Raw genomic sequence first — 19,310 nt, 5'->3', positions numbered from 1 at the left:
TTTGATATATTAGTCTGGCTTTAAACGACAGTACCTGACAACTGTAGGCACATGTGTGGCTGCGACTGCCCACACCAGCCCCATCTTCCAGTAAGGACAGAACAGCACTGAATCAGTAGCTTGTCGATCCCTGTGGTACTCCCCCATCTGATCTAGTTTGAAGTTAGAGACTGTAGAGGATAGTGTTTAAATGTCAAGAGGTCTAGGTTTAGAGAACCCGTCTTTCATTGATCAAATAGGAGTGAGTGGCTTATGACCTGGCTGGTTCAGGTCTTCATGTACCTCTAATAGCCAGAGATATTGGATGTGTTCATGTGTTCATATGTCTATGTTTAACTGAGTATCTTTTCTTGTGTTTATGTGGGAACTTGTTCTTAGCCTGCCCACATCCACCCAAGATTCAAAACGGGCATTACATTGGAGGACACGTATCTCTATATCTTCCTGGGATGGCAATCAACTACATTTGTGACTCTGGCTACCTGTTAGTGGGAAAGGGCTTCATTTTCTGTACAGACCAGGGAATCTGGAGCCAACTGGATCATTATTGCAAAGGTGACTTATTTCTTGGTATTCCTTATTCTTGCTGGGTTGTATGGAAAATTAATGCATGAGGCCTGTAAGGCTGAGAGACATTGAAATGAGCTTAATGAAAGGGATAATATTTTTTTCTTCTCGGCAACTGCTTTCTTTTCATTTACATAAAATTTATTTCACCTTATTAACTGTCCTCTTTGCATGGTCGACAGCAGTGATACTCCATCCAGAGCATTAACAAAATCACCTTGTTAAAAAGATTCTCAAACTCCATTCCATGGCCTCTGATTCTGTTTTGAAGTGGGGTCAAAAGTCTATTTTTAACAAACTCATCAGAATGCTCTGATGCAGGAAGACCACAGACCACACTTCAAGAAATACCACTTTGCCTTCTTGGTTTGTGTCTAGGAAAAAAAATATTGTAGGCTTAATTTTGAGACTATTACAACTGAAAAGAAGTCTGTGCTTGAAGATGAAGGATGTACTGATGGCAGGGCAGAAAAAGAAAGTAAAACAAAGGATAAGTTAAACAAAATAAAGTAGTCTAGGTGCGGTGGCTCACACCTGTAACCCCAGCACTTTGGGAGGCTGAGGCGGGAAGATCATGAGGTCAAGAGATCGAGACCATCCTGGCCAACATGGTGAAACCCCTTTTCTACTAAAAATACAAAAATTAGCTGGGTGGTGGTGTGCGCCTATAGTCCCAGCTACTCGTGAGGCTGAGGCATGAGAATCACTTGAACCCAGAGGCAGAGGTTGCAGTGAGCTGAGATCACGCCACTACACTCCAGCCTGGCAACAGAGCAAGACTCCATCTCAAAAAAGAAAAAAAAAAAAAAGGAAATAAAGTAAATTAATTAGAAAGATGTATTTTAAATTCAGGCCGGGCACGGTGGCTCAGGCCTGTAATCCCAGCACTTTGGGAGGCCAAGGTGGGCAGATCACGTCAGGTCAGGAGTTCAAGACCAGCCTGGCCAACATGGTGAAACCCCCGTCTCTACCAAAAATACAAAAATTAATCAGGCATGGTGGCACGTGCCTGTCATCCCACCTACTTGGGAGGCTGAAGCAGGAGAATTGCTTGAACCCAGGAGGTGGAGGTTGCTGTGAGCCCAGATCGCACCACTGCACTCCTGCTTGGGTGACAGAGTGAGACTCAAAAAAAAAAAAAAAAAAAGAAAAAAAGAAAAAGAAAGATAAATTTTAAATTCACAATCATGATATACTAACTTCTTTGTTCTATGTGCAGAAATGGGCCAGAATTATGCATTTAATAAAGAGCAGAGTGCCAGTATTTGTTGTGAAGCCAGAGAGAATTAACATGGTACTCCTGTTTCCTTACAGTGTGACCCAAGTGGCTCCAGGGCTAGATCACCGTTAGCCTAATTCCTAATCTTTCCCCAGCTTTCCAGTTGCAGAGCTGTTAATCAAAAGTGAATACACAGTACATTCCATATTCTATTACTTTACATTAAGAAATGAGAGTCAGAAAATGTTAAATCATAAAGTTTTTGGAGGAGGAAAATTAGTAACATGTTTAAAAACATGCTTCCTCTTAGCCAAGGGCAAAATAGGTTTTGGAGTCATAGACCCTTCTATTCTGGCAGTTAAAACCGATAATCAACAATAATATATCAATTTCCTCCTGATTTGTCTAATTTCAGAAGTAAATTGTAGTTTCCCACTGTTTATGAATGGAATCTCGAAGATGTTAAAAATGAAAAAAGTGTATCACTATGGAGATTATGTGACTTTGGAGTGTGAAGATGGGTATGCTCTGGAAGGCAGTCCCTGGAGCCAGTGCCAGGCGGATGACAGATGGGACCCTCCTCTGGCCATATGTACCTCTCGTAAGTGCAAGTGCAAAGAATGTGGGACCTTCCCGGTCATGGTTATTGCGCATTCATTCATCCATATTGGCATCACGTGTGGTGTGATGTTTATGGCATATGCTACGAGCTACAGAGTACAATATGAGCATCCACCTATTCCAAAACTCCCATAGTGAGAGTAAGGCCAGACTTCCTCTTCTCATACTTCTCACTTCAGCTCTGCACCTTTTTTGTCTATACCACTTTGTGGTTGCATGAGCCACACAGTAATGATTTATTTACAGCCTACGAGCCTTACAAGAAATGTTTTCAGCATGAGTTAGGGAGCACCTTCCAAGCTGCAGAGAGCAGCTGGCCTGTCTCCCCCTCACCACTGGAGGGGACAGGATTTTAAGTTAGCACAGCTGGATAGAGCAGATTTAGAAATGATGTATCATTGAGTTCTGTAGAAGAGTAGCCCTCTGCTGGCAACTGGAAGGTACTGTAAGATAGAAAATTCTACCCACATCATGGAGCAGATGAGCAAAATTAATAATGAACAGCCTTTCTTAATCCAAGTTAGTGCTACACTTTCCCCTCTCCCCATCTCTTATGACTCTTCTAATACATGGTTCTACACCAAGATTGTTCAAGATCCAGTTTTACAATTAATCCTGTAAATATGCTAATATGACTCACAGATAATATTTCTAAATTATCAGCTTAACACTCCCTTAATATCAAATTATATTTGCTTTTTTGGCAAAAATCTCACTGGATAACTTACTAAATGCTTTTAGAGTATTCTGAAGATCTGGCTGAGACTGACAGAAAATTCAGATCACTGGAGAACCAACCGTATCAAATATTAGAACAAAATATAAAGCAATAATACAAAAGTCACTTTGCACCAGCACAAGAAGAGACATATAAATAAGTGGAACAAAATTGATATTAATAAAATAAAGGGGCTGGGTATGGTGGCTCATGCCTGTAATCCCAGCACTTTGGGAGGCCGAGGCGGATGGATCACCTGAGGTCAGGAGTTCAAGACCAGCCTGGCCAACATGGTGAAACCCCATCTGTACTAAAAAATAAAAAAATTAGCCGGTCATAGTGGCAGATGCCTGTAATCCCAGCTACTCAGGAGGCTGAGGCAGGAGAGTCGCTTGAACACAGGAGGTGGAGGTTACAGTGAGCTGAGATTGCTCTATTTTTACTCCAGTCTAGGTGACAAGAGCAAAACATTTTTTTAGAATTGTCCATTAAATTAACAATATAAAGGTTGTTAGGTGAACACCCACTAAAAAGCAAGGATGTGATGAAACTGATATTGTTGTGTGTTGAAGGTACTATTGTAAATTTGGAAAAACTCTTATGAAAAACAATTATGCAATGTATATGGAAAATAATACAACTATTCCTGCCAGTTAGCCCTCCTAGAAATTTAATCTAAGGAAATAATGTAAAATATTAAAATATTTTATGCATTTTATTAAGAGTTTCATGAGACAGAAACCTAGAAACAAGTTAAATGCACAATAGAAGTCATTGAATACACTATGATGCATCTACTAGATTGTGTTAGTTTGCCTTTGTTGTATTTCTAGCATATAATTATGTGAAAACACACATTTAAGGAAATGTACCAGAACAGAATGTATCAAAACATTTTTTGGGTACTAGGATTGGGGTGACTTTTCTCTTTAGTTCTGTATTATAAATTCTCTTCTGTAATTGTATTAATAATAATTTTTAAAAGTCTTCTCTGAGTGCAGAAGGTAAAATGAGAGTACGTGAATAAACCAATGGCTTTTTGCATTAGAAAAAATATTAGACTGAGTCCTGAAGAAAAATCAGGATGACTTGGCACTGGCTGAGAGGTCCTGTTCAATCACATTGCATGCCAGAGTGATGTTTTGTGACTTTTGTCTTCCTTTTAGGTGCACATGATGCTCTCATAGTTGGTAAGTTTTATGAAAGGTTTGCTGAGGAATTCTGGCATCTATAACAGTAAGTACCTACCTATAATGAATGAAATGTAAAAAGAGAGATCAAAATATCTTGAGTTGTAAAGAGATCAAAATATCTTGAGTTGTAAGTTCAACTAGAAAGAAAATAATGGTAAGTTAGGCCATGATATGGTGAAACTGGCATCGTCATATGCATACTAAATAATCTTCGTCAAAGGCTCTTTACTATCTTTGAACCATTACAAATGAATAATCATTCATCAGTGTGAAAAATTCTTTATTTGAATGTGGTGGGAGAATGCAACTTCTTCTTTCAGTTGTAACCTAGAGTATGCTTCCAGATGGTGATCCTGCTCATTTGCGCAAATGGAAAGCCACAAGACCAGTCTTCTGTGCCCATTATCTGTGATCTGCCTAAATAAGAATAGTTTTGTAATAGAGTTTGCTTCCAAGGGAATACTGTGGCATATTACTCTTACATCCCTTTTTACACATCTGGACACTGAGACACAGAGAGTTTACGTAACTTGCCCAAGACCACAGAATGGGGTAGCCTGGGTCTACTTATCTGTGGAGACTGTACACTTTAACAAGCAATAAATGGACAAAATGACCTAAATATATAATTCAACAAGAGAGAAAATTCCAGTATTTTCACAATGAAATGCCTGTGTGTTAAGTCTTAGGCAAGAGACATGGGCAGGGCCATGGAGAGCTGGTGGCCAGCTGCCCCATCGCGGTTCTCACTTACTTTTGGAAAAGCTGACGTTGGACTAAAGGTTACAAAAGAGGTCAGCTCACACCTTAACTATAATAACCCTGTGGGAGTAAGACTAATGCTATAGAAACCCAGAGTAAAGCAGAATGTATAGTTACATCTTTAAAAAAAAAAAAAAGCATTGGCAATCTGTAGTGGGACTGGATACTAAGATAGAATTTAAAACCTATAAGTTATATTTTGCATGCATTTAATTACCTTGTTTTACTGCCTAGGCATTTTATCTGGTACGATCTTCTTTATTTTGTTCATCATTTTCCTCTCTTGGATAATTCTAAAGCACAGAAAAGGGTAAGTATAGCCATATTATCCCAAGAAATGTAAACTGTACTTACCCCCTCTTGGAAGTCAAAAGAAAGTAAAAGACAAACAAACCCATTGCTACATAAACAGATGTGGTAATTCTTATAAAGAAGGTCCTTGACACATAGTATAGACAAAGAGGTATTCACACTAAAGGAAGTATATAGGATACCAGAACAATTAAAAAATAATAATAATAACAAAAAAAGAGCATTTTGGCCAGGTATAGTGACTCATGCCTGTAATTTCAGCACTTTGGGAGGCCAAGGTGGGCAGACCACTAGAGGCCAGGGGTTCGAGACCAACTTGGGAAACATGGTAAAACCCCGTCTCTACTAAACATACAGAAAATTAGCCAGGCGAGGTGGGACACACACCTGTAATCCCAGCTACTCGGGAGGTTGAAGCATGAGAATTGCTTGAACCCAGGAGGCAGAGGTTGTAGTGAGCCAAGACTGTGCCATTGCACTCCAGCCTGGGTGACAGAGTGAGACTACATCTCAAAACACACACACACACACACACACACACATGCACACACACAGCATTTTAAGAAGGAATTGAGTTTTACAGAAAGAGAAAGTAGGCAGAAGGAGTTTTTAAAAAGTTGTTCATGAGGCTGTTGATATCCTAGTTTTGCTAAGACCTTGCAGACACTGACCTCTAAGCCCAGATCCTATCATAGCACTGGAAGTTAGATTGGATCACTTATGGCACACATATCATATGGCACACATAGGCTGCCAGTGGGGAAGAATTGAGACTTTCCATTGGGTATTTTAATATATAAACAAATATTTTGTAAACACCATTAACTTCTTTTTTTTTTAAGACAGAGTCTTGCTCTGTCACCCAGGCTGGAGTGCAGTGGCACAATCTTGGCTCACTGCAAACTCTGCCTCCCAGATTCAAGCGATTCTCATGCCTCAGCCTCCTGAGTAGCTGGGACTACAGCCATACGCCACTACACCAGGCTAATTTTTGTATTTTTGGTAGAGAAAGGGTTTTGCCATCTTGGCCAGGCTGGTCTTGAACTCCTGACCTCAAGTGATCCACCCGCCTCAGCTTCCCAAAGCGCTGGGATTACAGGTGTGAGCCACCAGGCCCAGCCATCATTAATTTTTTAAACTTGAAAGAAAAAAAACTTGCAAAGACTAAGATCTGAATAAAGAAATGTCTTTGACAGGGAGAACCTACACAGCTTTTGTACTGGTTGATTGAATTATAACAACCTCAGCGAGGCCAGAATCAATAATATCAATGTTATATGGTTGATGAGCAAATTCTATACCCATAGAAAAACTGAATTTGTAACTTTTAAGTGAACGGTTTTCTATAGCAAATACTGTAAACAAGTGCAGTTTCCTACAACAAGATTTACAGAAATTGAAGTTTTGATATTTCACAAAGATGCCAATATACTTTTTAAAAAGTAGTTTGTCATAGTAGATCTTGCTGTAAACAACCTAGTCAGGAACTCAATTTCATGGGAAAATACTGAATTAGTAGATATTTAAATTTAAATATCCATCCTTCCTAACTAATGTTCTCTATATTTTACGGCTTGACATATATTCTTTGCTCTTTTCCATTACAAAAAGAAAAGGTAAGTAGCTGGGCACTTTACCTTGACAAAGTACTTGTGTCAATACATTTTTCCTCTTAAAGTTTCTCATCAAGTACCATATAATTAGTGAGTTAATTTTTCAAAAAATTACTAAGTCTGAATTAAAGAAGTTGGGGCTTCTAATTTTCTGTATCTATATCAGTCTCTAGTTACAACTACACAGGGGAAATGATTATCTCTTCTTCTTGGAAGTATTCAAGATACTTTAATATCTTGAAGATATTTGAATATCTCCACCCTTCTAACTATGTCATTCCTCATTACTTATGGCCCATACCTTGTTAATCAACTAGAGGGTCAGACTCCCAAGCCTAACTATTGATTTGTTTCACCTACATAATTTAAGATCATTTCCTCATATTAATCATCTTCAGACATAAACATGACTCAATAACCATTTCATAGAATTTTTTCTTTAGAAATGATTGTCTTGTATAGTCTAAGCAACCTGAGACCATATGCCATTTCTTCATGTTTTCCATCTTGTAAAACCTGCCTCCTATTTTTTCCATATTCTTTTAAAGTGTAATGTCCATCGCACAACCATTCTCTCTCTGACCAGTGGCTACCAGAAATGTGGCAGAAAGAAAGATCATGATCCTCGTTAGACTTAAAGGTCAGAGAGGTAAACCTCCCAAACATCTATGTAACCCACACTAAAACCTATTCTATATGTGTAAACCAGGAAAGTTTTTAAATATTTTCTAAACTTTTACTTTTGACCTGTTTCACTTCTTGGGATTGTAACTGCCTGACATGTTCTTCCTGCCTGTCATACAGACAAAACCAGTTCCCTGAGATCATGGTATACTGCAGTAAAGAAAGAGATGAATTAACACAAGGCCAGTCACGTGGAAGAACTGGAGTTATCGCTCAACTCAGTCTCCCCAAGAACACTGGGGCTAGGGTTTTTATAGATCATTTGGTAGGAAGGGAGCTAGGGAATGGGTACTACTGATTGGTTGGGGATGGGGGTGTGGGAAATGTTCCTCATGTGCTGTGTCCACCTCTGGTTGGGGGCCACAGGACCAGTTGAGTCATGAGTCACAGGTCCAGATAGAGTCAATCAGTTGCCAAATGCAAAAATCTGAAAAACATCTCAGAAGACCAATCTTACATTCTACAATAGCGATGTTATCTATAGGAGCAATTAAGGAAGTCATAAATCTTGTGACCTCTGGCTACCTGACTCCTGAGCAGTAATGGATTATAAGAACTATGCCTATATTTTAGCAGAGTTCAGGTCCCTCTCCTAATCCTAATCTTTTGGCCTTTCATTAGCTTTCAGGCCCTGAGCAAGGAGGGAGCTAGTTTTAGGAAGAGACTGTTATTATCCTTGCTCCAAAGTTAAATTATAAACTGAATTCCTTTCATGGTTAGCTTGGCCTACACACAGGAATGAGTGAAGCCAGCTCACCCATGAGGCTGGAAGCAAGATGAAGTCAGTCACGTTAGATTTCTTTCACTCTCAGAATCTTTGCAAAGGTGGTTTCAGGATAGTGAGTGCATTTCTCTAACAAAACACCATTGATTTTCATGTTAGAAATAACACATAGCTAAAATTGGGAAAAAGAAGTAATAAACTTAAATAATCAGAAGGCAGAAGTCCCTTCTTTTGGAAGGAGTTGGGCTGATTAATCATGCAGTCATACCTCCTTGAGTGGGTGTGGCCAATAAGCTAAGTCATTGTGGCTATATGAGGAGGGCTGATTATTCCTTATCTGGAGCTCAAGCTTTCCTCACAGAAAGACAAGGGCATAAAGGGCCTCATGGCAAAGAAGAAGGAAGCCATGTGGGAAACACGGAATATGAGTGGAGAGTATTGTAGTGGTCATCAGGTCAGAAGAGCCGTTTATCCTGGAGCTAAAGAAGACCTGCAGAGATAGAATAGTGTAGAACAAGGTGGCCTGCTCTATGGGAGAGCTACAATCACACTAGGCCTAGACAGTAGCAGGCTGACATCTACCTCAAACACTAGAGACAATTCAGAAACTGCATAAGCAGTCTGAAGACTTACTAAGAAGCTAAAATGAGGCTGGGTGTGGTGGCTCAGGCCTGTAATCCCTGCACTTAGGTAGGCCAAGGGGGGTGGATCACCTGAGGTCAGGAGTTGGAGACCAGCCTGGCCCACATGACAAAACCGCATCTCTACTAAAAATACAAAAAATTAGCCAGGCATGGTGGCGGGCAACTGTAATCCCAGCTCCTCAGGAGGCTGAGGCAGGAGAATCACATGAACCTGGGAGGCAGGGTTGCAGTGAGCCGAGATCGAGCCACTGCACTCCAGCCTGGACAACAAAATCAAAATTCCCTCTCAAAAAAAAAAGAAAGAAAGAAAGAAAAAAGAAACTAAAAGAAGACAGAAATAGAAAGAATTCACACAGAAATCATCTCACCTTCTTTACAATGCTCCTCAAGGAGGCCTACTTTAACTATCCTAGTAAAGATGGTATGACCCCCACCCCTACATTCCCAATCTTTCTTATCCTGCTTTTTTTTTGTATACTTATTGTTTATTATAATTAATTAAATAATTAAGTTCCTTGTTTATTGTCTCTCTCCCTCCATGAAGTCGGGGATTTTTGTCCTGTCTTCACCAATGGATACATAACAAATCTAAACTGTCCCCAGAACAAAGAGAGTCTCAATAAATACTTATCAAATGAATGAGTGAGCTAAACACCACTAAGAGTGTTACCACAAGGGGAAATTTCTGCTCTAATTAATTCTCTACCAAGTTAAACAGTGCATCTTTAACTTGTCCTAAACTTACTCCAGGTTTCAAGGCTGCTCCTTGTTCTAATATACCAACTGTCTCAGTCTGTTGGTATATATAGTTGGGCGTTTATAACAGAAATTCCATAGGCTAGGTGGATTCAATAAGCATTTAAGCTGGGTGCAGTGGTACCCGCCTATAGTCCCAGCTACTCGGGAGGCTGAGGGAGGAGTACTGCTTGAGGCCATGAGTTTAAGGCCAGCCTGGGCAATATGGCAAGACCCTGTCCCTAAAAAACATTATTTCATTTCTAAAAACCAAGCATTTATTTCTCATAGTTCTGGTGGGTAGAGCGTCCAAGATCAAGGCAACTGCAAATTCAGTGTCTGGTGGGGCTTGCTTTCACACACTTGATCTTAGCCAAAAGGCCGAGAAGCGATGGGGCTTGCCTTCTAATTAATAGAGTTCAATCTTTTCTTTGTGTCCTCACCTCAGAGAAAAGGAGTGAGGGAGCTCTTGCGGGTCTCTTTTCTAAGGGCACTAGGCCCATTCACAAGGGCTCTTTGAGAAGTAATTAGATACTATAAATTTTCAACATATAAATTTGGAAGGATTCAAACATTCAGTCCATTGTACAAACACTGAATTTGATAAGCACATCTGCTTAAATGATATCACACGTGTTGATTTCATGTGCCTTTTCTACCTTTGTTTCTATCTAAATTCCATTAACCCAGGTCTGAATTCACTCAGCCAAGAAGCTCTCCCAAACAGCTCTAGTCCAAAATAATGTCTCTTTGAAACTCACATTTCCTGACTATACTATTTTAAAAATAAACTAATTTATTTAAAGAATAATATCTCATCATTATTAAAAATAAGAAATAGAAAATATAAATGAATGTAAAAATTACCTGCAATAATCTCTACCTAGTAGTATTCTTAAGCTTCTTTGCATATTATTTTACATTTGCATTTACACTTTGAGATTATATTGATTGTTCAATATTGAATCCTGCTTTTTTTCACCAAATGACAAACATTTCACCCATCATGATAACAGTATATATCCACTTGACATTTCATGTGTTTTTTTTGTTGCCTGTTTATTGCATTCATTTCCTTGCTTATTTACTCTTAAAATATTCTTAGCCACTTACAGTGTACCATACATTGTGCTTATGTGTGTTTTCTTTCCCATATTAAATTACCTTCTGATGAAGAGACACCTTTTAAAAAAATATATGCTATATCAGTTTTTACTTTCTCCAGGGAGAGAAATTAATTTAAAAAAGAAAGTCTCCCCAAATCTCTGAGTATAATCAAATAAGAAATGTTCAGTAATCAACTGAGCATGTTAAACAATCGAGAAATGAATTTATGAAAATTTCAGTTATCCTCATCTTTTTGGAAATACTCTTTTATATCAAAGTACACTTCAAGGTGTGTACACTAACTGAAAGAGGCCGGGCAAGGATCAGACTACACCGGTCGCGGTTGAGAGATCTTTATTGAAGGTATCGAGCGGAGAAGGAAGAGAAGAGAGAGAGAGCTGCTGGTGTGCTGGGTTTTATATCCCTTGGGCCTACGTGGGGCGGGCCCAAGGGAAGGCGAGAGATGCTTCTTTCTGATTGGCCCTCCTTTGGCGGGTTCAGACAGTGCCCGGTCAAGGAGGGGAGAAGAACCCAGAACCGGCACCATTAAGGTACCCCTGTTGCCTAACATTCCTCCCTTTTTTGTTTTTTAAGAAGTGGGGAAATGGGCGTTGTAGTTCATCTGGCTACTTCCTGCTGAACAGGGGTGTTGTGGGGGAGGGGTATGGGAGGACTGTGAGGGTTGTGAACAGGGCACAGTAGGAGTATAAGGCCAAGTAGTAGGGCGTTATATATGAACACCTCCTGGGGTGTGAAGTCTATGAATGTTCCTTGTAGGTATAGGTCGTCCAAAGCTGTGAGCCAGCCAAGGGGCAGGGAGGGATCTGTGATGAGCCAGCTGTCCGTGCGGAGGTCATCTAGGAACTGGCGGAACCGAGACATTGGGCGTTGGACCTAGGTTTAGCCCAGAAGGAAAAGAGAATGATAGTTATTTAGGGTGTTTGGCAGACTCAACCCTGGAAATGGCTGGATGAGGGATGTTGGATGATCTTATCTGACTGGTGTCGGCTGACTGGCGTATTGGTCGTTAACATATTAGAAGGGTGTGAGGCCGTCTCTGGAGTCCTCTGCGTCTTCACAGGTTGCTAAAAGTTGGTAATTTCTGAGGAGAAGCTGGTTAAAGTATGGTTAGAGAGAGAAATGATGAAGTTAGTAGTGGGGGCAGAGGAATTATTGGCAGGCATTGACTTGGATAAGGGGGCGGCAGCAAGAGGGGGCTTTGACTGTGAAAAGGTAATAGGGCTGTGAAGGGGGTTCACTGGTGGAGGAAGGTGAAAAGATGTGGGAGGCGGTGAGAGGAGGTCTGTTAAGGTTTGCACATAGAAGTGGAACTTGAGAGGAGAAGGGGGTGTGTGTATTCTCCTGTTGGTAGTGTAGGTTTCTTTGATGGTGAACAGGTAGTAGGGTTGTGGGGAGAGTCTATGTTTCTGGAATGGGGGGAAGAGAAGGTGTTTTAAAGATGCGGATTTTGAGTGGGCTGTTTGGCACAGATGTGCAAGTATATTTTGTAGGATGGTGTGGGGCTGGTGGGCTTCTTGTCTGATCCGGGTTGGTGGCCGGCTTTAACTTGGAAATATGAAGCCGGGGGTTAGCTGTCCTGGAGATTCCTGGAGTCTAGCGGCAGTGGGGGTGCATAGTACGATTTGGAGGGGCCCTTTCCGTTTTGGGGCCAGAGTTATTGAATCGGTGTGCCCGGGTGGTGAATAAAATACCCAGCCACCGGGCTTGAGGGGGAAGGTAGTCTGTATGTTATTAGTGTCTGGTTGGAGGCCTTCCTGCCTTTTCCAAAGCTCGCAATGGATGCAGGACAAGAGGGGATAATTAATGTGTGATAGGATCAGTGGGGAGGTGGGATTAATGCCAGGAGGAAGTGCTGGACGACCATACATGACTTTAAAAGGAGATATGAGGGTGGGTTTCTTTGGAAGAACTCAAAGCCTGAATAAGGCTGTGGGGAGTAATTTCACCCAGTCTAGATGCAGTTCTAAGGATAGCTTGGTGAGGGTCTCTTTGAGTGTGCGGTTGGTCCGCTCGACTTTTCCGGAAGATTGTGGGTGATATGGGATGTGAAAGTGCCAAGGTATGTTGAGAGCTGTTGCTTTATTTTGTGAGATTTGGGATGTGAACTCAGGACCGTTGTCAGTTTGGAGGGAGGAGGGGACCCCAAACCGCGGGATGATTTCTGATAGGAGAAGTGAAGCAACTGTGCTTGCTCTCTTATTGGTAGTCGGGAAAGCCTCAACCCACCCGGAGAAAGTGTCAACTAGAACTAGGAGGTATCAAAATCTTTTAACTGGAGGCATGTGGGTAAAGTCAAGTTGCCAATCGCTGCCTGGGAGGTGTCCCCTGGCCTGATGAGTGGGGAAGGTGCCTGGCCGTAGTGGGGTTTGCGGGTTAGTGCATTGGCAGACGGTGCAGGTGGACGTGAGCTGTTAGAGGAACTGTAAATCAGAGGAGTCTAAGGTAAAAAAAGGAAGAGAGGAATGCCTTCAATGTTTGGGGGCTGGTGTGGAAGATGGAATGAAGGTATGTGAAAAGAGCGTGTTTTGACTCAGTTGGCAGGTGTAGGCCTGATGGCTCTGTGGTGACTAGCATTAAGGTGGGGGATAGGGCTGATAGGGCCGATAGGGCTGCCTGTTGGGCTTCTTGGTCTGCCTTGCTATTGCCTTGGGTTACAGGGGAGGAGTCAACTTGGTGGGACCTGCAGTGAACGATTCTGATTTTGTGGGAAGTAAAGAGGCTTGGAGGATATGAGAGATCAGGCTGATATTGGTGACGGATGTCCCTTTGGTTGTGAGTAATCCTCTTTCTTTCCAGATAGCCGAGTGGGAGAGGAGGATGTGGAAGACATATTTAGAGTCTATGTAAAGCATAAGTGAGCTGTCTGCTGCTAACTCGAAAGCGCGAGTAGCCGCAATGAGTTCTGCCTGTTGATTAGTGGTATTTAGTGGTAAGGACTTTGCCTCTATGGTTTGGGTTAGAGAGACTATGACATATCCTGCAAGGCACTGCCCTTGTAATGTGAAAGAGCTGCCATCTGTGAACCAGGTGTGGTCAGGACTGTCTAGGGGTCCTTCAGTTATATGAGTCAGACAAGGGAGGAGGGATTCTAGGATCTCAATGCAGTCGTGTTGAGGAGGGTGGTGATTGATTGGTAGGAGAGTGGCAGGATTGAGGGGAGCACATGGCTGGAAGGAAACCGTTGGGTCGTGAAGGAAAGAGACTAGAAGTGAAAGTATGTGGCAAGGAGGAAGGGTTTGTAGACTCTTATATGTGAGGAGATCTTTAAGTTGGTGTGGAGAGGCAATAACAATGCTTGCCCCAAAGGTGAGTTTTTTTTTATTCTAAGAGTAGGAGGCAGGCGGCTTCTAGGGCCTGGAGGCAGGGGGCCCACCCTCACACTGTGGGGTCTAGCTGTTTGGACAAGTATGCAATGGCGGCAAATGTGGGTCCTTGCATTTGACCTAGGACTCCTAGGGCTAGGCCACTGTGTTCATGGACATATAGGGTGAAGGGTTTTTGGAGATTTGGGAGATGTAAGGCTGGAGCCTTTAGAAGGGCCTGTTGGAGGGCTTGAAAAGGTTGGGTGACAGTAGTACCTAGGGGCTCAGATGGAGCTCCATGGGACAGCTCATAAAGTGGTTTTGCTAGGAGAGAGTAGTTGGGAATCCATGTTCTGAAGTACCCTGCAAGCCCTAGAAATGAGAGAAGTTCTTGCTTAGTTTTGGGGACCGGGAGACTCTGGATGAAGCACTTCCAGTCTAGGGTGATGGCCTTGGAGTTGTGGGAAAGGAGGACTCCTAGATAGGTCACCTGCGTGGAGGAAAGTTGGACCTTAAGTGGGGATACCCGGTATCCTTTGTGTGCTAGGAAGTTGAGGAGAGAAATGGTGTCAGTTTGAGAGGCTGTTAAAGAGGGACTGCATAGGAGGAGATCATCTACCTGTTGCAGGAGAGTGGAGTGACAGAGGTGTAGTAGTCTGAGATCTGAGGCAAGGGTTTGACCAAAAATGTGGGGGCTGACTCAAAACCCTTGGGGAAGTCCTGTCCAGGTAAGCTGTTGTGACTGTTGGGTATCTGGGTCCATCCAGGTGAAAGCAAAGAAGTCTTGGGACAGCGGGGAGAGGGGAATAGTGAAAAAGGCATCTTTAAGGTCCACCACTGAGAAATGTGTTGTATCGGGTGGGATAGAGGAGAGGAGAGTACAGGGATTAGGGACTAACAGGTGGATGGGCTTAACAGCCTCATTGATAAGCCGCAGATCTTGAACTAGGCGAAACTTTCCATTGGGTTTTTTTTACTGCTAGAATGGGAGTGTTGAATGGAGAGTGTGTTGGCCTAAGGAATCCCTTCTGTAGAAGTTCTGAGATAAGGGGTTGCAAGCCTTTGAGGCTGGTAGTGGGAAGGGGATATTGGGGCTGGCATGGAAAGTGGTGGGGGTTTTTTAGAGAGATTTCAACAGGAGTGCAATGAGCCAGTGAGGGGGTGGCAGTGTCCCAGACTGTGGGGTTGACAGATAGGGACAAGGAAGATGGAGTGTGGGGTTGGTCAGTTGAGTTGGCAACTAGGGCGAGGAGGGAGGCGGAGTCTGGGAGAGCTATGGGATTAAAAGTGATGGCTGCTGTAAACTTGGAAAGGATATTGCTTCCTAATAGGGGAAGGGGGCACTGGGGCATAACTAAAAACCTATGAGAGAAGAGGTGACCTGAGAAGGAGCAGGATAAAAGTGGGGTAGTTCTTGGGCACATGGTTTGGCCTCCTACCCCGACTATAGGAGGGCCGGAAGTGGAAGCGACACCCCAAAATTCCCGCAGAACCGAGAAAGTAGCTCCTGTATTGAGGAGGAAGGTGACGAGGCGCCCATCTACTGTGAGAGGCACCCTGGGCTCCTGTGCAGTGATAGTGTGTGTCGGCGGGGGGGAGCCCCAGGGCTCCGTCAATCGTCAATGGCCAGTCCTAAGAGTTTGGGGGTGGGGCCAGGGTCTGGCCCAACCCCCCTCCGGGAGTTGGGGCAGTCGACGGCCCAGTGACTGGGCTGGTGGCATTTTGGACATGGCTTGTGTGGAGACCTGGGATTGGGACACTCACGGACCCAATGCCCTTCTTTGCTGCACTTGAAGCAGGGCCCAGGGGGCTGACAGTGGGCAAATGGTGGCTTACGGTCACCAGTGTTTATAGCTGGCCGAGGAGGGGCTCGGAGAGCTTGAGCCAGCATTTGACACTTTTGCCTCCTCACCTGCTCGTCATGGTTATGGTATACCTTGAACGTGGTGGCCAGAATCTCGGTCTGCGGGCTGTAGGGACCTCTGTCTAGCTTCTTTAATTTGGCTCTAATGTCTGGGAAGCTTTGTGTGAAAAAATGGGACATGAGAAGCTGCCTGCCATCAAGGGCTTCTGGGTCTATATTGGTATATTGTTGGAGTGCCTGTGTAAGGCGGTCAAGAATGGCGGATGGGTTTTCATGTTTCTCTTGTACGATTTTGTGAAGTTTTTCAAAGTTGACTGCCTTTTGGGCTGCTTTACGCAGCCCGGTTATTAAACAGGTGGCGAAGTGGTCCCGGGCAGCGACGCCAATTTGGGTGTAGTAATCCCAGTTAGGCTCTTGCTTGGGGACTGCTTGTGCCCCTATGGGCAGGGCTGGGGTTGTTTGGTGGACCTGGTCTGCATAAGTGCGGGCTTGCTCCCAGACTCACTGGCACTCCTCAGGGAGAAGGGTGTTAGAAAGGTGAGGCTGTAAGCTTGGAGAAGATACTGGAATTCTTTGATATATGAAGCGGGGTTGGAGGTATAGGAGCCTAAGCGTTTTTCAATTTGTGAAAGATCAGCCATAGGAAAGGGGACATGGACGCGAACGATGCCTTCTGCCCCTGCTACTTCTCGCACAGGAGTGAGGACAGGGAGGTGAGATCTGGAGCAAGTAGTTGGAGGGCTGAAAGGTGAAGGAAAGGAAGTAGGAGAGGTTGGAGAGGATGGGGAAGGAAGGCCGGGGTTGGCGGAAGGAAGTGAGGCTGCCGCCGGGGGCAGGGCCCTTGAGGGCTGGGCGGCAGCCGCGGGGAAGGGCTGTGGATGGTGATATGGTGGGGGCTCATTGGCGGGGTCAAAATCAGGAGCAGAAGGAATGAGGGGGGTTGGGGAGGGTGACAGTTTGAGGGCCTTTAGGAGGAAAAACCCGTGGAGGTACGGGATCTCTGTCCATTTTCCTGTTCGCTCACAATAGTTATAGAGATCCTGGAGGATACCAGGATTGAGGGACCCATAAGGGGGCCACTTGTTTTGGTTATCTAAGGGGTAAGTGGGCCAGTCTTGTGTGCAGTATTTAATTAGACGTTTTGGTTTGAGGTCGGCTGCTAAGCCTAGGGCTGACAAATTGTTTAGGAGGCATCGTGGGGGAGAGTTGGCCGGCAGGGATGTGGAGCCTCCCATTTCGGGGCTACGAGAGGATATGCAGTGAGGGCTAAGTAGGGCGGCCCCTAATAGCCGAACACTGCGACGTGACTCAGAGCTTCCGGTTCGGTTGTCACGAAAGCGAAAGGACTGAGGGGCCGACTATGGCCGAGGACCGTGGGCCACCTGGTACCAGGATTTTTGAGATGAGAAAGAGAAGGGGGGCCCAGGCCGGGGATGCGAGGAGGAGAGGGAGAAAACTCCGTTCCCTGCAGGCCGAATCTAGAGTAAGATTTACGGCGGCCAAGAGCGGGCGGCTGAGACGGGAGTTGGTTGGCTGATGTTGGACACCAGGAGGGGAGACTTACCAAGATGAGGCCAGTGTTGGGTGGAGAGGTCGGCGAACAGGAAAATGGGCGAAGCCCGGCCGGGGTCTGGACCGAGCCCGAAGAGGGATTGGGATCCCACGGAAGGGTGGGGTGTTCCCGATCCGAGTCACGGCACCAATGAAAGAGGCCAGGCAAGGATCAGACTACACCGGTAGCAGTCAAGAGATCTTTATTGGAGGTATTGAGTGGTGAAGGAAGAGAAGAGAAGAGAGAGAGCTGCTGGTGTGCTGGGTTTTATATCCCTTGGGCCTACGTGGGGTGGGCCCAAGGGAAGGCGAGAGATGCTTCTTTCTGATTGGCCCTCCTTTGGTGGGTTCAGACAGTGCCCGGTCAAGGAGGGGAGAAGAACCTGGAACCGGCGCCATTAAGGTACCCCTGTTGCATAACCCTAACTACTGATCACCTTTTAGTAGGTATAAAGTCCTTAAAAATTTTGTTTCAACTTTCCCTTTTAAGATTGGAATTTTGACCACAGTGTTCCACAGGAACAAAGTGAATCATCTGTGGCAAAATATGCTAGTCAAGAAGTGAGTCAGAATCTGTGCCAAGCATTAAGACCTTGTGCACCCAGGTTCTGGGGCGGAGTGAAGAGGCAGGCTCCAAAGACATAGCTGTGTGCTGGACATGAGAGTGTTTGGAGGAATACAGGTAACAGGTGATGCTGGGAAGTCCTGTGTAATGGAAGGAGAACGAAGATGAGGAATCTGATGGCAGTAATAACTGGGGAGCAGATGAGCTGGAGGGCCTCATCAGGAGGTCTGTCCCTTGGCGGAAGGACACCACTCCTGGCCTTAAAAGGAGAGGCTCCAACACGGCTGGGGAAGCACGTGGTTACCTTGTACTAAATCCACTATTGTAGCTCATTCTTGACTGTAATTAGAAGAGGAGGACATGCTTTCTGAAGCTGACCCCCTCCAAGATGACCAGTTACCACTGTGGTTTAGAACAAGAGACTCAAAAAAATTTCTTCTGAGTGACCTGTACATTTTCTAGAATGGAATGAGGCTCTTTATTTAGTAGCTCAACTCTGAGAACACTTTTTCTTTGGACAAAATTAAAAAAGGAAAAGGTCAATTTAATCATTAATCTCTCTCTTATCTATTGATGTCTCTCCATTTACGCCATAATTTCTATGTCCTACATAGCAGCCATCACAGAGGGCAATAAACACTTCTCATGACCTTGTAATTTATATGGAATGCTAGCATCATGATTATCAGCCTGTAAATTCTGGGTAGTTCAACTGTCGACCATGCTGTTAATTAAATGAAAACATCCTGTTATTTCAGGGTCCTTCTTTGACAAAGTACTATACAGCTGAAGAACATCTTGAATACAATTTTGGTTGGAAAGCAGCCAAGTGATTTCAACAGAATCAGATCTGAGCTTCATAAAGTCTTTGAAGTGACTTCACAGAGATGTAGATATGTGCACTTGAAGATGCTGCTGCTTCCCCAGTACCTCGCAAAGCTCCTCCCTCTTTGTGTGTGTCACTGTGAAACCCCCACCCTTCTGCCTCGTGCTAAACGCGCACAGTATCTAGTCAGGGGAAAAGACTGCATTTGGAAGATAGAAAATAGTTTGGATTACTTAAAGGAATAAGGTGTTGCCTGGAATTTCTGGTTTGTAAGGTGGTCAT

At 43.9% G+C, this 19,310-nt stretch overlaps 1 protein-coding gene across 1 annotated transcript in view; it reads left to right on the top strand.

Moving 5' to 3' along the window:
- The window catches only part of CR1 (complement C3b/C4b receptor 1 (Knops blood group)), a 145,516-nt gene extending 140,122 nt beyond the window's left edge, over window positions 1-5,394 (top strand). The window contains 4 exon segments of the mRNA XM_030813081.1: window positions 379-555; window positions 2,202-2,387; window positions 4,292-4,315; window positions 5,315-5,394. Coding sequence (XP_030668941.1) covers window positions 379-555; window positions 2,202-2,387; window positions 4,292-4,315; window positions 5,315-5,394 — 467 coding nt within the window.
- The last annotated feature ends 13,916 nt before the right edge of the window (window positions 5,395-19,310 follow it).

Source organism: Nomascus leucogenys, chromosome 5, assembly GCF_006542625.1.
Source record: "Nomascus leucogenys isolate Asia chromosome 5, Asia_NLE_v1, whole genome shotgun sequence".
NCBI lineage: Eukaryota > Metazoa > Chordata > Mammalia > Primates > Hylobatidae > Nomascus > Nomascus leucogenys.
The sequence above is the reverse complement of the archived record's forward strand: the minus strand, read 5'-3'. Positions and strand labels throughout refer to the sequence as shown.